Below are 21000 nucleotides of genomic sequence, written 5' to 3' on the forward strand. Positions count from 1 at the left end.
TTTTCTGCTGACATTACGATGGTTGCACATTTTAAAGTTTCCAACAATAGCACGATCTGCCATTACCTGCCATCTCGAGGGTTCTGGCATCTTGCAAATCTTTTTTTTTTTTTACCATTCATTCAGACAGAACAGCTGTAACAGCCTAAATTTGTTCAAGATGTCTTTCGATGTCACACCGAGTTACATCTTGTTTTACATGATTGAATGAGCTAGTGTTTCGTAAGTTTCATTTGTTGCCTTGCAAGCAGGGGTGCTGTGGTTGAAATAGCTGATAAGCTGGCCAGCTGCAACAATAACCCAATGCACAAATACATTAAACACATCATTTACAGTGAGCTATAAAGGATATCCTGGAGAATTTGCATCTACGGTGTTGCGAGCACTGTCATAAACATATGCAGATACTTTCCCAGTAAGTCCCCAAGTCTCCACTGCAATAATTAGTTTAGCTCTGAGGTTCTCAGTTGTGTCTCTGCTTGGCATACTCTGTGTTACTACGACAGCTGAATTAACTTGCCAGTCCTTATCGATGTAGTGGCACATTATTGTTATATTACTCTACATTGTGAGTCCTGTCCAGCAGTCAGTCTTAAGGGCCATTTTTTCTCTCATCAAAACAGGCTTAAATTCTATGGGTAATAGTGTATCTTAAAGGGATTTCATAGTTGGGCTCAATATAGTCCATTAGCTCTTGAAAACCTTCACCACTGATGACACTGATGGGCAAAATATATTTTATTACCATTGAACAGATTCTCTCAATTATCTTCTTAGGTCGCTGTGCATTGCATTTTCTCCCTGATAACATGGAATGCAAAGTTTGTTGTAACACGACACTTGTGGATGTTTGTTTTGCAAGTGATAATGCATTGTATTTGTACTACTGCTGTATTTTAACACAGTGTAGCATATTTTGCCAGTAACTTTATTGGTCTTTCTGTCAAAATGGTCCCACACAATATTTCTTTTTGCTTTGGTCATTTTGGTAGCTCAGCGAAATGTGTACATGTGGTTGCATGTGCCGTCACGCACCCCGAGTTAACAAGTATGTATAGCATATTTTATCTTTAGCCATGCAGCGAGCGGTCAATAGGAGCATCCCTAAGTTTGTTTAATAAACCAGTGGCACATCCACTCAATAATGCTTCACAATAGTCTAGTTACACATAATCATGAAGGTGTGAATTTCCTCTTTGGCATGCAAGTGCAAGCTGTAAAAGCATACAGCATGTTTAACGTATAAATGTATATTTCATGTAATTTCAGTCTATGATTTTGACACCATGAGGTGGTGTTGTGTAACCTGTAGGCCTATTCCCTTGTAGTGATACATTTCAAATTTATTTATTTATTTATTTATTTATTTGGTGTTAAACACATTAACCCTAATTTTAAAATTTGCCCAAGAATAGATTTGTATATTATAATGTGTTACAACCATGAATTCATTCATTTAGAAGAAGTGTAACCAGGTGTCTTATTTGTACTTTAAATTATTCCCTAATACACAAATCTCTTTTTTATTGTTGAATTCCAGGTACCATCTCTATCAACACACTTCGCACACCATACCAAGCCCCAGGAAACAGCGAGATTCTTGACCTGGATGATAACCTGTATTTAGGAGGACTGCCTGAAAATAAAGCTGATACAGTGTTTCCTACTGAGGTGTGGACTGCTCTGCTCAACTATGGTTACGTAGGCTGCATCCGTGACTTCTTCATCAGTGGTCAGAGCAAAGATATCCGCCGCATAGCTGAGGGGCAGAAAGCAGCAGGCGTGAAGCCCTCCTGCAGTAAAGAGGCTCCCAAGCAGTGTCTCAGTAACCCCTGCCAAAACAATGGGATCTGCAGGGAAGGGTGGAACCGTTATGTGTGTGACTGCTCCGGGACGGGCAATCTTGGTCGCTCCTGTGAGAGAGGTGAGGCTGATACTTGTTTTAGATGTTTATCGAGACATACTGGTAAATGCAAATGTTTTCTTTTTTGATAAAAAATTATTTTTTGATAAAAATGCTTATAATTTACATTACCTAACATTTGCATGGAAAGCAGTGACTTCTATTTATCTAATGTACTGTACTGTGAAATAATGGGACGCCCACCCTGGTCATTTCTGTATTTCTGTGAACTGATTATAAACATTACAGAGGTCTTCAGTACACTGAAGACTTCACAGACCTACACAGATCATCCACAACATTTAAATCACTTACAGATGAATTCCATTAGTTGAAAACAGGAAAAACGGGCAAGTGAAAATCTGAGTGAATTTGACTTTGACAAATAGTGATGGCTAGACAACTGGATCAGAGCAGTCCCAAAATGTCAAGTCTTGTGGGGTATTCATAAGATACAGTGGTTAGTACCTACCAAAAGTGGTGCAAGGAAGGATAATCAATGAACTGGCATCAGAGTCATGGGTACGCAAGGCTCATGAGGAGTGAAGACTAGTATGTCTGGTCCGATCACACAGAAGAGCTACTGTAGCTCGGACTGCTTAATGCAAACTTAATGCTGCCCATGATAAAAAGTTGTCAAAACACACAGTGCATCACAGTTGATTGTATGTGGGGCTGCATAAACCGGTGTGCCCATTTGTGTGCATTGTTTGTGTCAGTTTTCATGTTACGAAGCAAATACGAGCGAGCGTATCCAAATGCAGGCTTTTATTCAGAGACATGCTCATACACAGGCAGGGTCAAACACCACCAATCGGGTATATTGATGGCAAGACACGAGTAGTCCATTAAACAGGTGAGGGTTGATCGATGGCGGACGTAATCTAGTTGGCAAGGCAAACGGGTGTCCACAAGACAGGCTAGAGTCCAGACGAGGATAAAAACCGTCGAGTCCAAAACGGCAAGACAAAGAGATAATCCAAGGCAGGCAATAATTCCAGGGCTCGCAGCAGACAAACAAGGTAAACAGACTAGAATCAAGGAACAGGTAACAGGCAAGGAACAGGACTAAACTAGACTAGGTAAACTCGGAGTGGCTAAACAATACTCGGCCATGAATGATGGTTAGGGCCTCGTTTGTTTATAGTGTGTCCGATTGGCTGCAGGTGAAAGTGCAATCCGTGCAATGGAACATGGGAAGTGTAGTCCAGGGTGATGTGTAACAGTCTATGTAGTGTAAGAGTCAATAGAATGCCAAGGTGACCCCTGGTGGTGAGCAGATGGATAACCACGGACAGAATTTGTGACATTGCACGTTTGCTAAAGAGAGATGCACTTTTCTGACAGGCCATATCTGTGGAGTTGTGTGTTGTGGTATCTGGCTACCAGGAGTCAGTGTACAGTCTAACATGCTCTCATACCTTTATTATTTGCAGTTTTGGGAAGAGTAAAATTCGCACATGTAGCTTCTTCAACCACATACATGTACTCTTGTCCAGTTGCACCTGAAATGCGTCTCAAACCACCACCTGAAGTGGTGTGTGTGATTGGATTGCAGTGCATCTCAAATGCATGTTGAAGGGTTTAAACATCATCTGTTTTGTGCCTGGACAGCTATTCAAATAAAGAAAATAAAGAAAATGAAGAATTGGTAATATTGTAAATAGGCCCAAAGAGTTCAAAGTGTAACCTTGGCCTCAATCTGATTGAGCATTTATGACATGTGCATGACCAACAAATCCAATCCATGGAGGCCCCACCTCCAAAACTGCAGTACTTAAAGGATCTGCTGCTATTGTCTTGGTGGCCGATACCACAGGACACAATCAGAGATCTAGTGGAGTCCATGCCTTTACACATCAGAGCTGTTTTGGCAGCATGAGGGGGACCTACACGATATTTGGCAGGTGGTATTAATGCTGTGGTTGATCAGTGTATGTCCTGAAAACTACTCCTGTTCATCTTCATTTTATGTGTATTGTAGCCAACTCTGTTCCTGGAGAGCTACCAACCCTAAAGTTAAAACCCCGCTCAAACACTCCTGAAACCAGCTAATCATGATATTCAGGGTTAGTTGAAAATTATATGCAGGTGAAGCAGGGATGGAACTACAATGTGCTGGAAGGTAGATCTTCAGGAGTAGGGGTGGAGACCCCTGGGTGTCGGTTTTACTTCTCATATCAATAAATAAAACAGCGAATGATTGTGCTGGCTGTGAATGTGTTGTATCATTTTGTATCACAGTGTAAGTGCATTTCCACTTACACTGTGGACTGATAAATGTGCTTTTAGCTGAAAATGTATTTTAAAAGAAGCAGGAACTTTATATATATAAAAGACTTGATTAATGATATTACAGTATCATCTTTGACTCTCATCTGCAGATGCCACCATCCTCAGTTACGACGGCAGTAAGTTCATGAAGGTCCAGTTATCTGTAGCTATGCATACAGAGGCTGAAGACATTTCGCTACGCTTCCGATCACAGCGGGCATATGGTGTTCTCATGGCAACCACTTCTCGAGACTCTGCAGACACCCTGCGTCTGGAGCTGGATACAAGTCGCGTCCGGCTCACGGTTAATCCAGGTATCAGTGCTAAACACGTTCTGTCACACCTTTGTGACCAAATGTACTTAAACTTTGTTCATACATAACCTAACTTTAAACAAGACCTTTTTTGTTATCTGTGCTATCATGCACTAAAACCTCTCTTCACAACATTCACAACATTGTTGTTTTTATGGTGGACATGCTCAGAGCCCTTCAATGCTCCGAGTCTGCAGCTCTCTGTACACACTCAAATACCTCAGCTGTGCTCTGTGTTAAAGGGGAATGCTCTTTGTTGTGTAACAGCCTTCTTTGTTGCCCTTCCCATCTAAAAAGCAGCCATTTCTCATAGCATGAACACTCTTTGCCCTCTCAGTTTCACTTTGAGTATACATTCGCAGGGGAAAGCTGAGCACTTTAGTTATCCACAGATTTTTACCATGTCTAAAGGCTTTATACTGCTCCTCTAGACTGTGACCTACATTTGCAGGCTGGTCAAGGGGTGCATGTCAGACTACAGCAGGGGTGCCTGATCCTGTTCCTGGAGATCTACATTGCTGCAAAGTTCAGCTCCACCAGCTAATTAAGATCTCCAGGAGCAGATGCAAAACGGTTAATCTCCAGGAATAGGATTAGGCTCTCCTGGACGACAGTGTAGTTCAGCAGAGCCACTGGCATATGACAAACACATAAATATATATTAAGTTTTAGTCAGCTGCCATGTGTTAAATATAACAGGCAAGGCACAACATTTGTGAGTAACTGTATTTAAATACGTATGTGAACGACCTAAAGATTGGAATACACCACAAAACTGGACAGATTTTAAAACATTGGGCATCATACACTTACTGACTTTCTAGACAGTCCCAGAAGAAAAACTGGCTATAATACACTAAACAACTGAGGATCATACACTCCCAGACTTTAAAATCGTTCAAGTTACAACAGACGTGCACCTTGTTGCTGGAGATGCGTGACAAATTAATTGTGTTTTGCCTCAAAATATCGAACGCGTTTGATATACTCTGACTGGATTCATAATCTAAAGCTAAATTTTGGAGTTTGAGACTATCATACTCTATGCATTTTTCTATAAACTCAAATCTGCAGACTGGCTCTGACAATTACCATCAACTTCTCCAGACTGTAAATCAGAGAAAAAAATCTGGGCAAAAGTCATGTAGTGTATTTCAGCCCTATATTATATTCTGTGTGTTTTTACTGAACACAGGAGCCATTTAAACCCTGATGGTTGACATAATAACCTTATAGTAACAATAGTAATGAAAATAATTAAATACATTTTTTTTTAAGTTTAATGTATTTGGTTTAAGCTACTTTTGATTCACACTGTAAAAAATTTAAACGTAAAAAAACAGTGAAATGCATGGCAGCACAGGGTGCCAAACGTTTACCATTAATTAAAATAATGGTTAAAGACCGTTTTTTAAAAAACTGTCAATGACTGGCAGAAGCAGCTTCCAAAGAAAAACTGTAAAATTAAGATCAAATATCCTAAATTTTCTTGAATATTTTTTTCTTTTATAAAATTGTTTTACAGGTATTGTCTGGATTATCAAATGAGTTATGAAACATTCTCTGTTAAACTAAGTTTTTTTTTGCAGTTAACCACTAGCCAGCAATAATACACACACAAAAACTAACTATTACTGCATCAACAACTACAGCCTTTAAACTAAATGACATGCAGCATAACATCAACAGTTTATTGTCTTCTCCTGGACTAAAGCACATGCTCTACTCATCAGCACAAAGGTAACCCACTAAAATCAGACAACAGAAACACTTTAAATCCCACAAGTCAAGTCAAGTCAAGTCAAATCACCTTTATTTATATACCGCTTTTAACGGTAGGAATTAAATATACCGCCTTTAATAGGAAACAGTACATCAACAATGCCAAAGGCAACAGTAAACACTCACTTTTAAGGTAAAGGTAGTTAATCAAAAACAATAAAATAAAATGCAATATTGTGTTAAGAGAAAGTGTCCCCAACTAAGCAAGCCAGAGGCGACAGCGGCAAGGAACCAAAACTCCATCGGTGACAAATGGAGAAAAAAACCTTGGGAGAAACCAGGCTCAGTCGGGGGGCCAGTTCTCCTCTGGCCAAATTTCCCGTGATCTTGTGCCGACAGCCGTCTAGGTGATGTGGTCTTCACTGTGGATCCGTCTCTGGGGCTCATCTAGTTGATGTGGACTCCACTGACATTCAGGGCTGTAGAGGTCGTCTCTAGGTGCTGATCCACCGTCTGGGCTGGGTTCGGACTGGATCCGGGGGACTGCAGTGACCATCTGATCTGGATACGGACTGGATCTGGTGGTTAATGTGACCTCGGAATAAGAGAGAAACAGACTAATATTAGCGTAGATGCCATTCTTCTGACGATGCACCGAGTACATCGGGTGTTATGGGAAGTGTTCCCGGTTCCGGTTGACCTAATTAGTGCAGCCTATTTGAATTATAAGAATATGTTGATTTGTTATGTGTAAGCAAGGTTAAAGAGATGGGTCTTTAATCTAGATTTAAACTGACAGAGTGTGTCCGCGTCCCGAACATTGTAGGGTAGATTGTTCCAGAGTTTGGGCGCTAGATAAGAAAATGATCTCCCGCCCGCGGTTGATTTTGATATTCTCGGTATTATCAAATTGCCAGAGTTTTGAGAACGCAGCGGACGTGAGGGACTATAATGTGATAGGAGCTCGCTCAGGTACTGAGGAGCTAAACCATTCAGGGCTTTGTAAGTGATTAGCAAGATTTTAAAATCTACACTATGTTTAATAGGGAGCCAGTGCAGTGTAGACAGAACCGGGCTAATATGATCATACTTTTTGGTTCTAGTAAGAACTCTAGCTGCTGCATTTTGGACCAGCTGGAGTTTGCTTATTAAGCAAGCAGAACAACCACCAATAAAGCATTACAATAATCTAACCGTGAGGTCATAAATGCATGAATTAATGTTTCAGCATTTGACATTGATAGCATAGGTCGTAGTTTAGATAGATTTTTGAGATGGAAAAATGCAGTTTTGCAAATACTAGAGATGTGGTTTTCAGAGGAAAGATTACCATCAAATAGCAAACCAAGGTTCCTAGGTGTGCTAGAACACAAGAACATTAAACACTAACAGATGTGTCTACATCTCAGCATCTTCACTTAATACGAACCAGTCTGACTTTGTTCCTTTTATACAAAACTTCTTATTGAGAATTAACTGAGGTTTAGATGTTGGTGTTTAATTGAAATTAGTAAAGTTTGAAGTCACCGTTGTGGAGATAAGCATTTGCTTTAGTTGTGCTCTTGATTTTCTTAATAGCCTTTTCTCTTTTTCTGTAGTGGTGCATTTCTAAAGCACATTTGTTTTAGAAAAACCAACAAGCTAGTGTCTGATCAGACAAACTTGGTTTTGTACTATGCATGACCTTGTCATCATATGGAAAGGCTTGATTCACTGACCTCAGCAAAAATCAAATATCGGAGCTAGTTAATGAGTAACTTTTTTTTGAGAAACTTATTTAGTCAAGAATATGGATATGAATCTCAACAATGGTGACAACTGACAAAATATTCAAGCCCTGATCATCACAAAACAAGCTTTTTGTTGATTGTCACCATTGTTGAGATCCATGTGCTTATTCTTGATGTTTGTGTGCACAAAAAGTCTCAGTTTAATGCACTTAATTTATAAAAAGAAATAATAATAATAATAATTTAAAAAAAATTGATTGTCACAACATCATAAAACTGCTGTAAAATTGCAAAACTTACAGCCAACATATTCAGCAATAATATTCTTGATGCGTTCAGTGAGCCTGGTTAATATGATCAATAAAAAGTTACCCATGAATAGTTAGTTACCAGCTTTGTCTGAACAGTTTTCCTCTGTAGGCTTTTGCTCTAACAAATGTGCTTTAGAAACACATAGTTACAGCATCCAAAGAAAACCTGAAGTTATAATGTTAAGGGTCAAGAGCCCAACTAAAGCAAATGCTTATCTCCCCAATGGTGACTTCAAACTTTATTTTAAATAAAAACATTAACATCTAAACCTCTCAATAAGAAGTTTTGTATGAAAGAAATAAAGTCAGACTAGATGCTGAGATCTGGAGAGATGTTTGTTTCATGTTCTGTTGCTGTCAGCCATGTGATGTTTAATTAATTAATTAGTTAATTTCACAGTGAAGGTGTTTGTTTGTAATAATTTAGGAAATACCTGTAAATTAACAGTGTTGTTAACTTATTTATATAAAGACATTTTACTTTAATTTTAAGTTTTTTTTTGGCACCCTGTGCTGCCAGTCATTTGACCGTTTTTTTTGCCTTTTGTTTTACAGTCAAGGTGCTTGATCATTAAATTCAGGAAATACCTGTAAAATAACAGTGTTTGTCAGCTTATTTAAATAAGGAGATTTTACTTTACTGCCAGTCATTTGACCGTTTTATCATCTAACGGATTTGTTATTGTATTAATTACAGATTTTTTTTGTAATTTTACATTATTTGTTTGTAATTTAAACAAAACAGAAAACATACTGTATACAAAAAGAGCAGTTGTTCTGTATAAAAATGTGAATTACTGTAATTTGTCATTAATGTCATAATACTTAAAATAACAGCCAAGTTTCTAATTTAGAGATAGTTTTACAGAGTTTTGACTGCAATTAAAAATAAAAGAAAACAACCTGAAAAAATCACAGTTATTTTCCGTAGAATTACATTTTTTTTTTACAGTGCAGCTTATATTAGAACAGATATTATACTGCCAGTTTTACCGCTGTTAGTAAACCACTGTTAAACCTTTGAGATGCTCTCTTTATATATAATGTACAATAATTTGTATTTACAAAAAAGTTATTATAATACGGATAGTTCTGGTCCTTGATTCTGATTGGCTGAGCTGTGTTCAAAGCTGTTGTAAAGTATTCTACAAACATACACCTTTGTTTACGTTTGTGTGTTGATCGACCACTTTGTTGCAAGCACAGCCGCTTCTAAGGAACTACATTGTTTGGCGGAAGAATAATATTTTTATTATCCGCTTCACACTGTGCCTAAAAACACCCCTTAGCTGTTACAAATTACTGTAAACCATGACTTCTTGGGGCTTATTGCTTTAATATCATCTAGTTGTAATTGTAATAAAATTAACACTGCTTAGAAGGCTTTTGCATGAGCAGCAGTAATTGATGCCTTGAGTCTACAAATCAAAGTCTACTGACTCTACACTCAAAAAAATATTTCAGCCCTTAACTTAATTCAATTACGTACAAAATTTCCATGCATTTAGATTATGTAGTTTTAATTTAAACAAATCAATTAAACTTAATGTGATTCAAATGCATCAGTCTTACGTAAATGAAACAGGTAAAGTTGATGTAATAGTTCCCAGTGTTAAACAAACCCTGCTCAGTGTTCATGTGTTTCCACACTACAGAGTGTTCAAGTAGCATTGACACAGTGTTGGAGTTAAGGAGATCATTATGTCATGATTGACCAATAATGATCAACACCTGCTGTTTACAAGCAGAATCACAGAAGGAAAGAAAAACACAAGAATCAGCCACAGCCAAAGATAAAATTAACTTAAATAACTGAAGACATTAAATCTCTGATTAAACAACTCCACAAACAACATTACAGATTGACTTGATTTCTGTCATATATCTATAAATATTATTTCAGAACATCTAAACAGAGGTTTAGATGTTTTATTTTTTTATTTTTAAAGTTTCAATTGACCTCACCATCATGGCGAACAGGGTTTACTTTAGTTGGACTCTTGACTTTTTTATTTTAATTTTTTTGGCTGTTGTAATTATGTGTATGAAGCACATTTATTACAACAAATAAAAAAGCCAAAAAGAAGTCTGATTAGGTGTTTTTGGTTTTTTTTTTTGTTGTTTGTTAAATCATTATCATCCAGTGGCATGATGCACTGATCTCATGCAGTGGTTAGTTTATTGTTTTCATAATGTTTACAACTATTATGGATGTTTATCTTATACACTAAATCTTGAAATCTACAGCATCAGTTTGACACACACAGACATCAAGAATCAGCATTTGAATCTCAACAATGGTGACATTCAACAGCTGCATGCTGGGTAGCAGCAGAGTACAAATCTCACCCATGACTCCCAGCATGCAGCTGTTGAATGTCACCATTGTTGAGATTCAAATGCTGATTCTTGATGTCTGTGTGTGTCTAAGTAATACCACAGATCTTAAAGTAGTAATAGTAACAGTTCATACAACTACTGTAAATATAATGAAACTAAGAGGTAAACCACTGAACAATATCAGCAAATCAGGCCACTTGACAATGATTGCAACATCAATAATAATTAACCAAGAACACTTAATAAGGACCCCTTTTTTTTTGCGCTATACAAATGTGCTCTACGAACACAACTACAGCAACCAAAGAACAAAAAAAAACTATACTAAGAAAGTCAAGGGTCAAGAGCCCAACTAAAGTAAACCCTGTTCGCCATGATGGTGAGGTCAAATGTAACATTTTTTAAAATAAAACATCTAAACCTCTGTTTAGACGTTCTCAAATAATATTTGTGGATATACGACAGAAATAAAGTCAAACTGTTATGTTGTTTGTGGAGTTGTTTAATCAGAGATTTAATGTCTTCAGTTATTTAAGTTAATTTTATCTTTGGCTGTGGCTGATTCTTGTGTTTTTCTTTCCTTCTGTGATTCTGCTTGTAAACAGCAGGTGTTGATCATTATTGGTCAATCATGACATAATGATCTCCTTAACTCCAACACTGTGTCAATGCTACTTGAACACTCTGTAGTGTGGAAACACATGAACACTGAGCAGGGTTTGTTTAACACTGGGAACTATTTCATCAACTTTACCTGTTTCATTTACGTAAGACTGACGCATTTGAATCACATTAAGTTTAATTGATTTGTTTAAATTAAAACTACGTAATCTAAATGCATGGAAATTTTGTACGTAATTGAATTAAGTTAAGGGCTGAAATATTTTTTTGAGTGTATATTAAGTTTAATGATTTCAAGGTTTTATAGTGGTACTTTAGTAAGAGCATTTCCTTGCATGATGAGCCAGCTCTGGTTTTTGACTGTGTGCAGCCCCTTCTCTGCTGAGGTTGATGGCACACTAGGCTGAGACCCTGCTTCTGGTGAACTTGGGTAAAATATCTCAGTAAATCACTACCTAACAACAGACATAATGAGTTCAGTGGAAACTTGTTGAGAAATATTCTTCAAGTAATTCACTTTATTTAATTGCAAAAAAGCCTGCATCTAATTTATGAACCACTTAAATCCAATACAACTTAATGTACCCAGGTGGTACAGACCATGCTTGCTATAAACACTGCAGAGAATTTTAATTGTAGAAATTTTCTTAGAACCTTGTTTATAAGAACATGGTCTGAAAAGTTTGGGTGAGCAGCTAATAGCAAAGAAATGTGGATTACTAGGCAGTTTACTAGTCAATGTCACAGCCTGAACAATGATATGATGCCCTGGCATTTCTATTCATAGTCAAATACATTTCAATTAGTAATCAAAACTGTACATATTTAGATAAATCGAAAAAAAAGTTGACATTTTGTAAGGGTTAAAATCCTTTCACTGACCATTTGATGAAAGTACAAGAAAAAGTGTTCTGCACCCTATTTTGTACCCTAATTTGTAGAAAATGCCACATAAATGCTGCTTAATTGGCTTAAAAAATAAAGGAGTAATTATTTGTACAAAGCAGGACATTTTGGTGAATGTGATGCCATGCACGAGCATCAGGATCATTGGTGTTCTTGTGTGTCTGTCCCCAGAGAAGTGGGTTTTGTGCTTCAGTATCTGCAGATGTTACTTTGAAGGCTGAATTTACATGTCATTTATTCTTCCCCATCTAGACTGTGACAGGATAAACTGTACCACGAGTAAGTGACACTTTCTTATCTTTTGTTTACTATTGTTAAATGTTTGCTACCTGTGCAATGGGACTTTTTTTTTTTGACAAAAGACTTTCATTAAGATGTATAACTGTGTCAGTTACAGCATTACCTTTAAAGGGGTTATGACTTGTTTTCTGACATTTTTTTTGTTACCCTACTTTTTAATCTTTGAGGTGCACTTACAATGTTTTAAGTATAAAAGATATTATCATATTCCCTTTGTCAGAAAACGCGTTGTTTTGGTACAGCGTCTCCAAGAAGTAGACAATTCATTATGGCAATAAAGTGCTCTTATTTTTGAGGTGGAATTTTTGAGCTCTGAATCTTAAACCGAATTTATTTTTATAGTACAACAGCCACTTACACGTCAAAGGATCCAAGAAAATTTGATCGCTAATGTCATAACCCCTTTAAAGATTTTGAGCCCATAAGGCCAATTAAACATCTGGGAAAATGCACTATATTTGTGAAGAATGCCAAAGTGACAAAGTAAGGTGGTGGTTCCACTGGAAATTCTGCATTTAATGAACATTTACACTCCGTTCAGACAGACTTTGTTATAGTGTAAAACAGGGATAGGCCACGTCAGTCCTGGAGTGCCGATATCCTGCAGAGTTTATCTCCAGCCCTAAAAAAAAAAAAAACTGCCTGTAGCCCTAGTAATTCTGAAGACCTTGATTAGCTTGTTTGTGTGTGTTTGATTAGGGTTGAAGCTAAACTCTGCAGGACATCGGCTCTCCAGGACTGATGTTGCCCTGGTGTAAAAAAGAAAGCTTTAGTCATACATAAGCACACATCCTGTGATGGTACTCTCTCCATATTTGTCCCTCTCCCTATATGTCAACATAGGCTTATTGGAAAAATGTGCCTTTACCTACATTTTTGTAAAATTCCAAAAACATACACATACAGTTTACTGTGGCTTTTAGATGAAATGAATAGTGGTGAAGTAAAACAACAACTTTTATTCTATTTTATACAAAATTGATTACAAGAGCAGATTATCAAATGTTAAATATATTCATATATATATTCATACAGTTCCTTGCAAAATGCTATGATTTATGATGTTATTTTATGATATATGATTTTTAAACTAATACAACCCTTGCTATATGACTCCCTTATGGGACACACTGTAACTAAAGAGGAACATTATCTCAGCCACATTAGGAAAACATTATAACAATATCACTGAGGTCTGAGATACCAGAATGTTTTTAGAAAAAATTGTCATAATGTTATGTGTTAACAAAACACTATAACATTTTAACTGCATAATTTTGAGGATGATTTGAGGATGTTGTTTAGGTAAAAGAATAGACAATATTCTTAATAAAACATTGACACAATGTTTCATGGTAACTAATGAAGAACATTATCTCAACCACATTAGGAAAACATTACAAGGATCCCAGCTGGAAATGTTTCACATTCTGGTAATGTTTTCAGCAGCAAGTTTTATTTTAGTTCCCAGAATGTTTTGCTAAAAGCTAGGATAACAATACCTAAAAACATTCTAAAAATGTTTATCGATAATATTGTTAGAACATTATCCTCTAGCATTCTAATAAACCCACATAGCAGTTGACATCTGGCCCAGTTCTAGGCCAAGCAAGTAGTTACGCTCGGCCCAAGTGCAGCAAAGAATTACAGCCCTTGAGTGGCCCAGATCTGGACTACAGACATGAGCCACACATGAGCCATAACTGGCCCAAATCTCAGCCAAATAGTAACTTTTTAACCAGCCCTGAACTGAGCCAGAACACGTTTTAACAGTGATACCCAATCTCAGCCTTCAGTAAACTACACAGAGACCAGTCATTAACCAGAAACCCAAAACTGAGCCATGTCTTTCTTTTTTTTTTTTTTTTTTTTGGCTTTTTTGTTTTGGCTTTTTTATGGCTCTGTTTTGGGGTTTCTGGTTAAAGACTGGACTCTATGTGGTTTACTGAAGGCTGAGATTGGGTCCCAGATAGCAAGAGAGCAGGGGAAAACCATTGAATCAATGTTAAAAATAGTTGATTTGTCAATGTTAATGGCATTAAATCAATTAATGTTAAAAAAAAGTTTCAACAAACCACCATTACTGTGATCAGTGATTGCTTTAGTTGGGTTCTTGATTCTTGCCTTTCATTAAATCAATTCCTTTTCTGTGTTACAACAGTGTTTCAGTGCAAACATTTATGGTATCAAAAAGAAGTGTTTTAAAATTAAATTGAGGTAGATTACTTTTTGTGATGGGTGGCAATAAAGTTGAGAAACATACTAAATAATTTCATTACTGATGATTCTGTATCATCAACACTCAACAGATCAACTGCAATGCATGCTGGGAATCATGAATGAGTTTTTACTATGATGATACCCAGCATGCATTTCTGCATAAAATATTATTTTGCTGATTGTAAGCACTGTTGAGTTTCATATGCTGATTCTTTATGTCGAATTGACTCAACAATTTAAAGATTTTTGTTTGTTTGTTTATTTATTTTTTATTTTTTTTTTTGGCATTTTCTGTTAATTCGTAAAAATATGATATCTGTACATCTGCTTTAATCTCACATTGCAGTATTACACACTGTGAGCAATAATTTACACAGTCTCACAACAGTTACAATCACCATCATCTGACCCCAGTGGATCTTAGCTTTCATTGTCTCAATGTGTTTTCACATAATGTTATAGAAAACAAAGAAAATCTAACATTAAAGTACAAAGACTCAAGAGCCCAACTAAAGCAAACACTGATCATAACAATGGTGGTTTGTTGAAATTTTAAAAATTTTTTCAACATTAATAGCGAGAGCAAAGGTTATCACCATTATGGCGATACATATTTACTTCAGTTGGGCAATTTGACTTTTGCCTCAAAGTTCTTTTTAGCTGCTGTAATTATGTTTGTTATGGTGAAAACAACAAGAGAACATGTGATCAGATGATGTTAGCTGCTTGCTGACGTTAACAATATCATCATGTAGTGATCTGATCAACTGATCTTTCAGGTGTGTTTAATTAGAGTTGGAGCTAAAGTCTGCAGGACAGTGGCTCTCTAGGACTGAACTTGCTTATCCCTGTCTTGGAACATAACCTAAATGAACCATCAGCCAGCAGTTTTACCCTCATTGTTTATTGAACGTGGATAGCCTGGTTGGGTGAGATCTCAGATCTGGGGTGCATTTTCCAAAAGTATTGTTAGCTAACTGCAGTCATTAGTTCCATTGAACTCCATTGGTAACAACGGGAACTTGCTGCCATAGTTGCTTTTAAGAAATGCACCCTGGCTGAATTTGGAGTGATGTTTTGGGGAAGCCAATCAAGGATGGTAAAAAGAGTGATGAGCTGACTTGGTGGCATCTGATGATTTGTTCGCAAGCCTTTCTGATTAACCAAAACCAATCAAGGTTTAATCAGTCAAATATGATCTTTAGTTTGGAGTGTAACCATGTTATCTCACCTCATACCAGTCATCATACACTATGATCACACTGTTCTTTCAGTTTCCTCCTTTTGTTCTGTGTATTTGGGTCATGTATTTTATAATGAGAATATAATGCAAGTTATCAAAATGACAACAGGTTTTTAACAGCTTAGGCAGTGGTATAGTCACCTGATATGTTTTTTTTAGAAAACTAGTCTGTTAGAGTGAGATGAAGAGTATTATAGTTCAGTTTCCATACAGCCAGTCTACTCTAGCTCATTGTATTAGAGCTGGTTTTATAACCCAAATGGTCTGTGTATGGATTCAGGGCTTCTAGTGGAATCGTGTTTACTGGTCTCTCATAAATTTTGGTCATCCATAAAGGGTCACTGCCATGAATTACTTAACATTTTTGAATAAATGAAATGCACAGGTAGCTGACTAAGACATTATTATTACCTGTTGCACTTGCACCATTGCCTTTGGTCCATCTGCAGGTCATCAACCATCCTTCATAGTTATTTGATACCATTAAGCCCAGAAAATCTCCTGGTGGTAGGACAATGGTCAGTGATTTCTTCACATTTCTCCCCTCCCAGCAAGACATTTCTCCATTACAGGTCATCACATGCAATTCATTGACTTCTCTGCACTTGATGGCCAAATCAGCAAATTTTAACTTCTTCCTCTCATGCACAGCTTCTTTCCATGGAATGGTGGCATGCAACAAACAACACCATCAAGGTACCACATTAGTATAATCGATAAATCGAAATGAAATCGAAATTGCGATTAGGCAGAAGCTGTGATTGTCATGCATATCTTTCAGTGAAGCACAGTTCTGTGATCAGCGGTAAATATTCAGCCAAAGGCCAGAGGGCACTCTCGTGCAGAAACTCCACATACGCCTGAATAAGAAACCCAGGAAATGGTTATCGCTGCAGCTGAATAAACAGAAGATCACAAAACACGACACATGACTTATAAACACATGACCACGACAATATATGGTTTATCTGAGTTCTTATTATTCTCATTTTCATTACAATAAATATTTCATATTATTTCATATAATATACTATATATTTATAATGCAATGCCTTTCCCTGGGAAATGCTGGTTAGGTATGTTTTGATGCTGGTTTAAGCTGGTCCTTAGCTGGTTTATGCTGGTTTATGCTGGTCCTTTGCTGGTTTATGCTGGTCGTGTTGCTGGTCAAGGACCAGCCTAGACCAGCCTAAACCAGCAAAGGACCAGCATAAACCAGCAAAGGACCAGTTAAAACCAGCTTCAAAACATACCTAACCAGCATCCCAGCATCAAAACATACCTACCAGCATATGTTGGTTTTTTCACCAGGGTTATCACTGCTTAGAATACTATGAAATATGTTGTGAGCCTTATTCTGTGTAAGAAGCCATATCATCTCACAGAAGGATTTATTTTAAACACTCAACTGACGTTATGAAGTGAGTTTGGAGTAAAAATATGTTATTAAATGTGGTATTTTCATATGCTTTCAGACGTACTCCACAGGGCCGCTGTTCACTGAGAAGCTACACAAACAGCTGTCATTAGCGCAAATGATTTCTTTCGATTTCATAATCGCGCAATATTATCGTCTGTGATTTTTTTTTTTTTTGTGTAACCCATCAGTGAACTATAGCTCTGTGTAGTAAATGCTGCTCCATCTGAAAGCAGGTGATGGAGATTTACTGCTGATTATAGAACTGGCTTTACTGACAAAATGTGCATGGAAATTGCATTAGATTAATTGTGCAGCCCTATGCATTACTATGTCAATTATTTCATAATGCATTGTACAATACTCAGACAAACATTTTAAGGGTGTACTCTCACTTGATCTGAACCGACCCCCAAAGTCTTGTCACTCCACACCATAATCAGGCCTGCTTGATGAGGTGGGCTTTTTAATTCATTTTAAGTATACAACAGGTCTTGTTCTCACCCTGTTGATTAACAGGAATAATAGTCAGTGAGTAAAGATGCAAATTCCTTAGTTAATCGTACTTAGGTGGGAGTACACCCTAAGAATGTAACTTGACTATGCTAAAATCCCAATACCTTGGTTACAGCTTGATTAAAACTGCTTATGTAAAAACACTTTATGAACTGTTTCTAAAAAGAAACAAGACTTCCCTATCTGTCGTACACTCTGAGTTGTGTCCAGTGTATGACACTAGGGGTCGCTCTTGGGAGCCCAAACACCTCTGATAGTTTGAAAAAAGGCCAATGAAATTGGGCGAGCAGAATTTGCATAGCTGGCCACGCCCGGGAGATCCAGGTATAAATAGGGCAGCGTATGCACTGCTCACTCATTATGTTTCTTCAGAGCCGAATACAGCGTCTCTCTGTGAGAGGCTGCACCATTCACCTCTCTGTCGTTGGATTCATAGCGTAAGCAGCTGTTTCTCCCTTCTCAAACACAGACAAGTGTTGTGAAAGTTTCCCTGGGTGCTTCGACGGCGATCTTGAAAAGCAATCTTCCTCCTAAAAGAGTAAATTCTCTGAAAGAGCTGGCGTGGTCGGGATTGTGTGTTGGTTAACATACCTTTCCCTCCTTGTTCTTCTGGTTGCGGCTACCTCCCCAAACGATCGACACGACCGTTGTATTCAGTGTTGAGATTCTCATGCTGATGCAGCGCTTGCTGTTGATTCATGTTTTGCTAACGAAAACATGATCTTGGGCGCGTTTTGCTCACGAGCTGTGTGCTTTTACGTGAAGCCGCAGCTCACCTCGACTGCTCCGTTCTGGTCCTTCTACTTCCAGGTACGAGGCCGCTACGATGTGCGTCAATGGGGAGCAATTGGAAGCGAGAAAGTTTTCACCGGGTGAAACCCCCCGCGAAACTCTCGCTCCTCACGTCTCACGATCGAACTTCCAGATGAGTTTGTTAGTCCGTTCCATTACGGCTGACTTTCTTATTTTGGAGTTCCTAAACAGGCGGTATGGTTAGCGGCAGCATCGCTAGGAGGGCGTGTGCCATTTGTAGCTGAAGCTTGAGCTGAGCAAGCCTCTGCGGGGGGGCTGATTCTTAGCTTGAGGCGGACGCTAAAATGGCGGGCGTGCTTAAAACAGGAAGCCAAGGAGGGCTGATTAATAGACATCTGGATAACGACCTTACGCTCGTTTCCAGTGCCTGTTTCCCGGAAATGCATGAGAAGTTGATGAAATCACGGAGAAAACGTCTGGAATGCGATATACCAACTCCTCCTCCTTCACCACCCTCGATGGGGGTCCAGCGAGGGGGCTTCGGAGGTTCTCCAGGTGGAGAGGTGATTGTGGGGTACTCCCCACAAGACGCCGCCGCTTGACGGGTTCTTCCCATAGCTCCCGTCCAGGGCCTGTAAGTTCTCTCCGGGCAAGGCTTACACGGCTTCTGGACAAGCTGTGTCCGCCCTGCACGCCGCAGCCATCCTGTGAGCGTTCAGGCCAAGGCGTTATGAGATCGGTACAATGGTGGTGCCAACCTAGAGCTACAGGAACTGCGTATAATGACCGATTACGCTCTCTGAGCTATGAAAGTTGTAACGCAGGCTCTGGGTGGGGCGGTGTCCACTTTGTTGGTCCAGGAGCGCCACCTCTGGCTTAACCTGTTAGAAATGCGGGAAGAAGTTTGCTTCTTGTTTCCCCATTTCTCAGGTTGGTCCCTCTGGCGACACCATGATACAATTGCCTGCCAGTTCTTCACGGTAGCAGACAAGAGCCATTATGTGTCCGGTTTCAGCCGTGGGTCAGGCTCCGGTCCTGTACCCCCGACTACCTCTGTCTGTGTGTCACCACGGACGGCCCCCTGCAGAACTCCAGAGGCCCCGCAATAGCCAGGTTGGTCTGACCCGCCAAATGGTCAAGTTCTTGCAGGAAGGTGGCAATATCAGCTTGTCAGCAGGTTTTCTAGAACCCTCATTAGGCTTCTAGTTTTCCTCAGATGAGTAACCCAGAGGAGGCGGGCTAACTGATCTACCCAGATCCACTCTCGACCCGGGGATGAGAGATGGACTCGGCACAACCATTTGGACCGTCTGCCTTTCCGCAGACAGTCACTGCTGGTCAGTGAAAGTATCCCCCCTCTCAGTTGCCTTCAGCAATGGCCCTCCATAGACGGCCAGATGCTGAGCCTGCAGACCAGGACATGTTGGGCACTTACCTGCTTCTCTGCATGTTGGCAAGGGCACACCGTGTTCTTGGGGCTTTTCATCTCCAGGCACGGCACCCATTGCCTTGTTCAGCCACGACATCCCCACTCCAGGTACATCGGCTGTAGTACCCTGAGACTGTTAACAGAGTCCCAAAAGGTCGGGCGCTATTCCCTCCTCTTAGCTCTCAGAACTAACCGACTTGGCTACGCAACTAAGGTTGCGAGGCGTCCGCCAAAGTCTATGGCATTCCCTTACAAATCGGCTCAGGGCAGGAATGCTATGGTTCTGCAAGCGGAAATCGCAGCCCTCCCGGGAAAGGGTGCGATAAAGCCTATCCTCTCAGCCAAAATGTAAATAGGGGTTTGTTAGCCCCTACTTCATTGTACCCAGGAAGCGTGGAGGACTCATACCAATCTTAGAACTGAGGTTTTTTGAATCGGGCCCTGTTTAAGCTCCCATTTAAACATTAACCCTAGAATACACATTCCTGTGTGTGAGGGTTCAGATTGGTTTGTGGCATTGGACCTGAAGGATGCGTACTGTCATGTCTCGATCCTTCCAAGACTTTGTCTTTGAGGTCGGGCTCATCAGTACAAAGTTCCCCCTGTGGCCTATCCCTGTCGCCCCGCACCTTCATGAAGGTCACAGAGGCTGCCCCCTCACAGGAATGGGCGTTTGCATTCTCAGTTTGCATTCTCACTCTCGGTGACTGGCTGACACTAGCATGCTCACGAGGTCCGGTTTGCACTCTCAGGGATGTGGTTCTCAACCACCCGGCCCGACTGGGACTTCAGGTCGTCTGGGAAGAGAGTAAACTCTCCTCAGTACGGGGTTTTTCTCTTCTCTGTATGGACTCGGTTGCTGTTCTTCACGTCTTGCCAGGACTGAAACGCGTGAGAACGCCTAGATTCAGTACAGTAGCTCCTTTCATGTACGAGGGTTCTGGGACATGTCGCATCTTCAGCCGCGGTCACGCTGCTGGACCCGATGCATATGGAGCCGC

At 39.3% G+C, this 21000-nt stretch overlaps 1 protein-coding gene across 1 annotated transcript in view; it reads left to right on the top strand.

Moving 5' to 3' along the window:
• The window catches only part of nrxn1b (neurexin 1b), a 164581-nt gene that overhangs the window by 38853 nt on the left and 104728 nt on the right, over positions 1–21000 (top strand). The window contains 3 exon segments of the mRNA XM_051126038.1: positions 1541–1924; positions 4288–4491; positions 12374–12400. Of these exon segments, the coding sequence (XP_050981995.1) occupies positions 1541–1924; positions 4288–4491; positions 12374–12400 (615 nt within the window).

Source organism: Labeo rohita, chromosome 13 (assembly GCF_022985175.1).
Source record: "Labeo rohita strain BAU-BD-2019 chromosome 13, IGBB_LRoh.1.0, whole genome shotgun sequence".
NCBI classification, from domain to species: domain Eukaryota; kingdom Metazoa; phylum Chordata; class Actinopteri; order Cypriniformes; family Cyprinidae; genus Labeo; species Labeo rohita.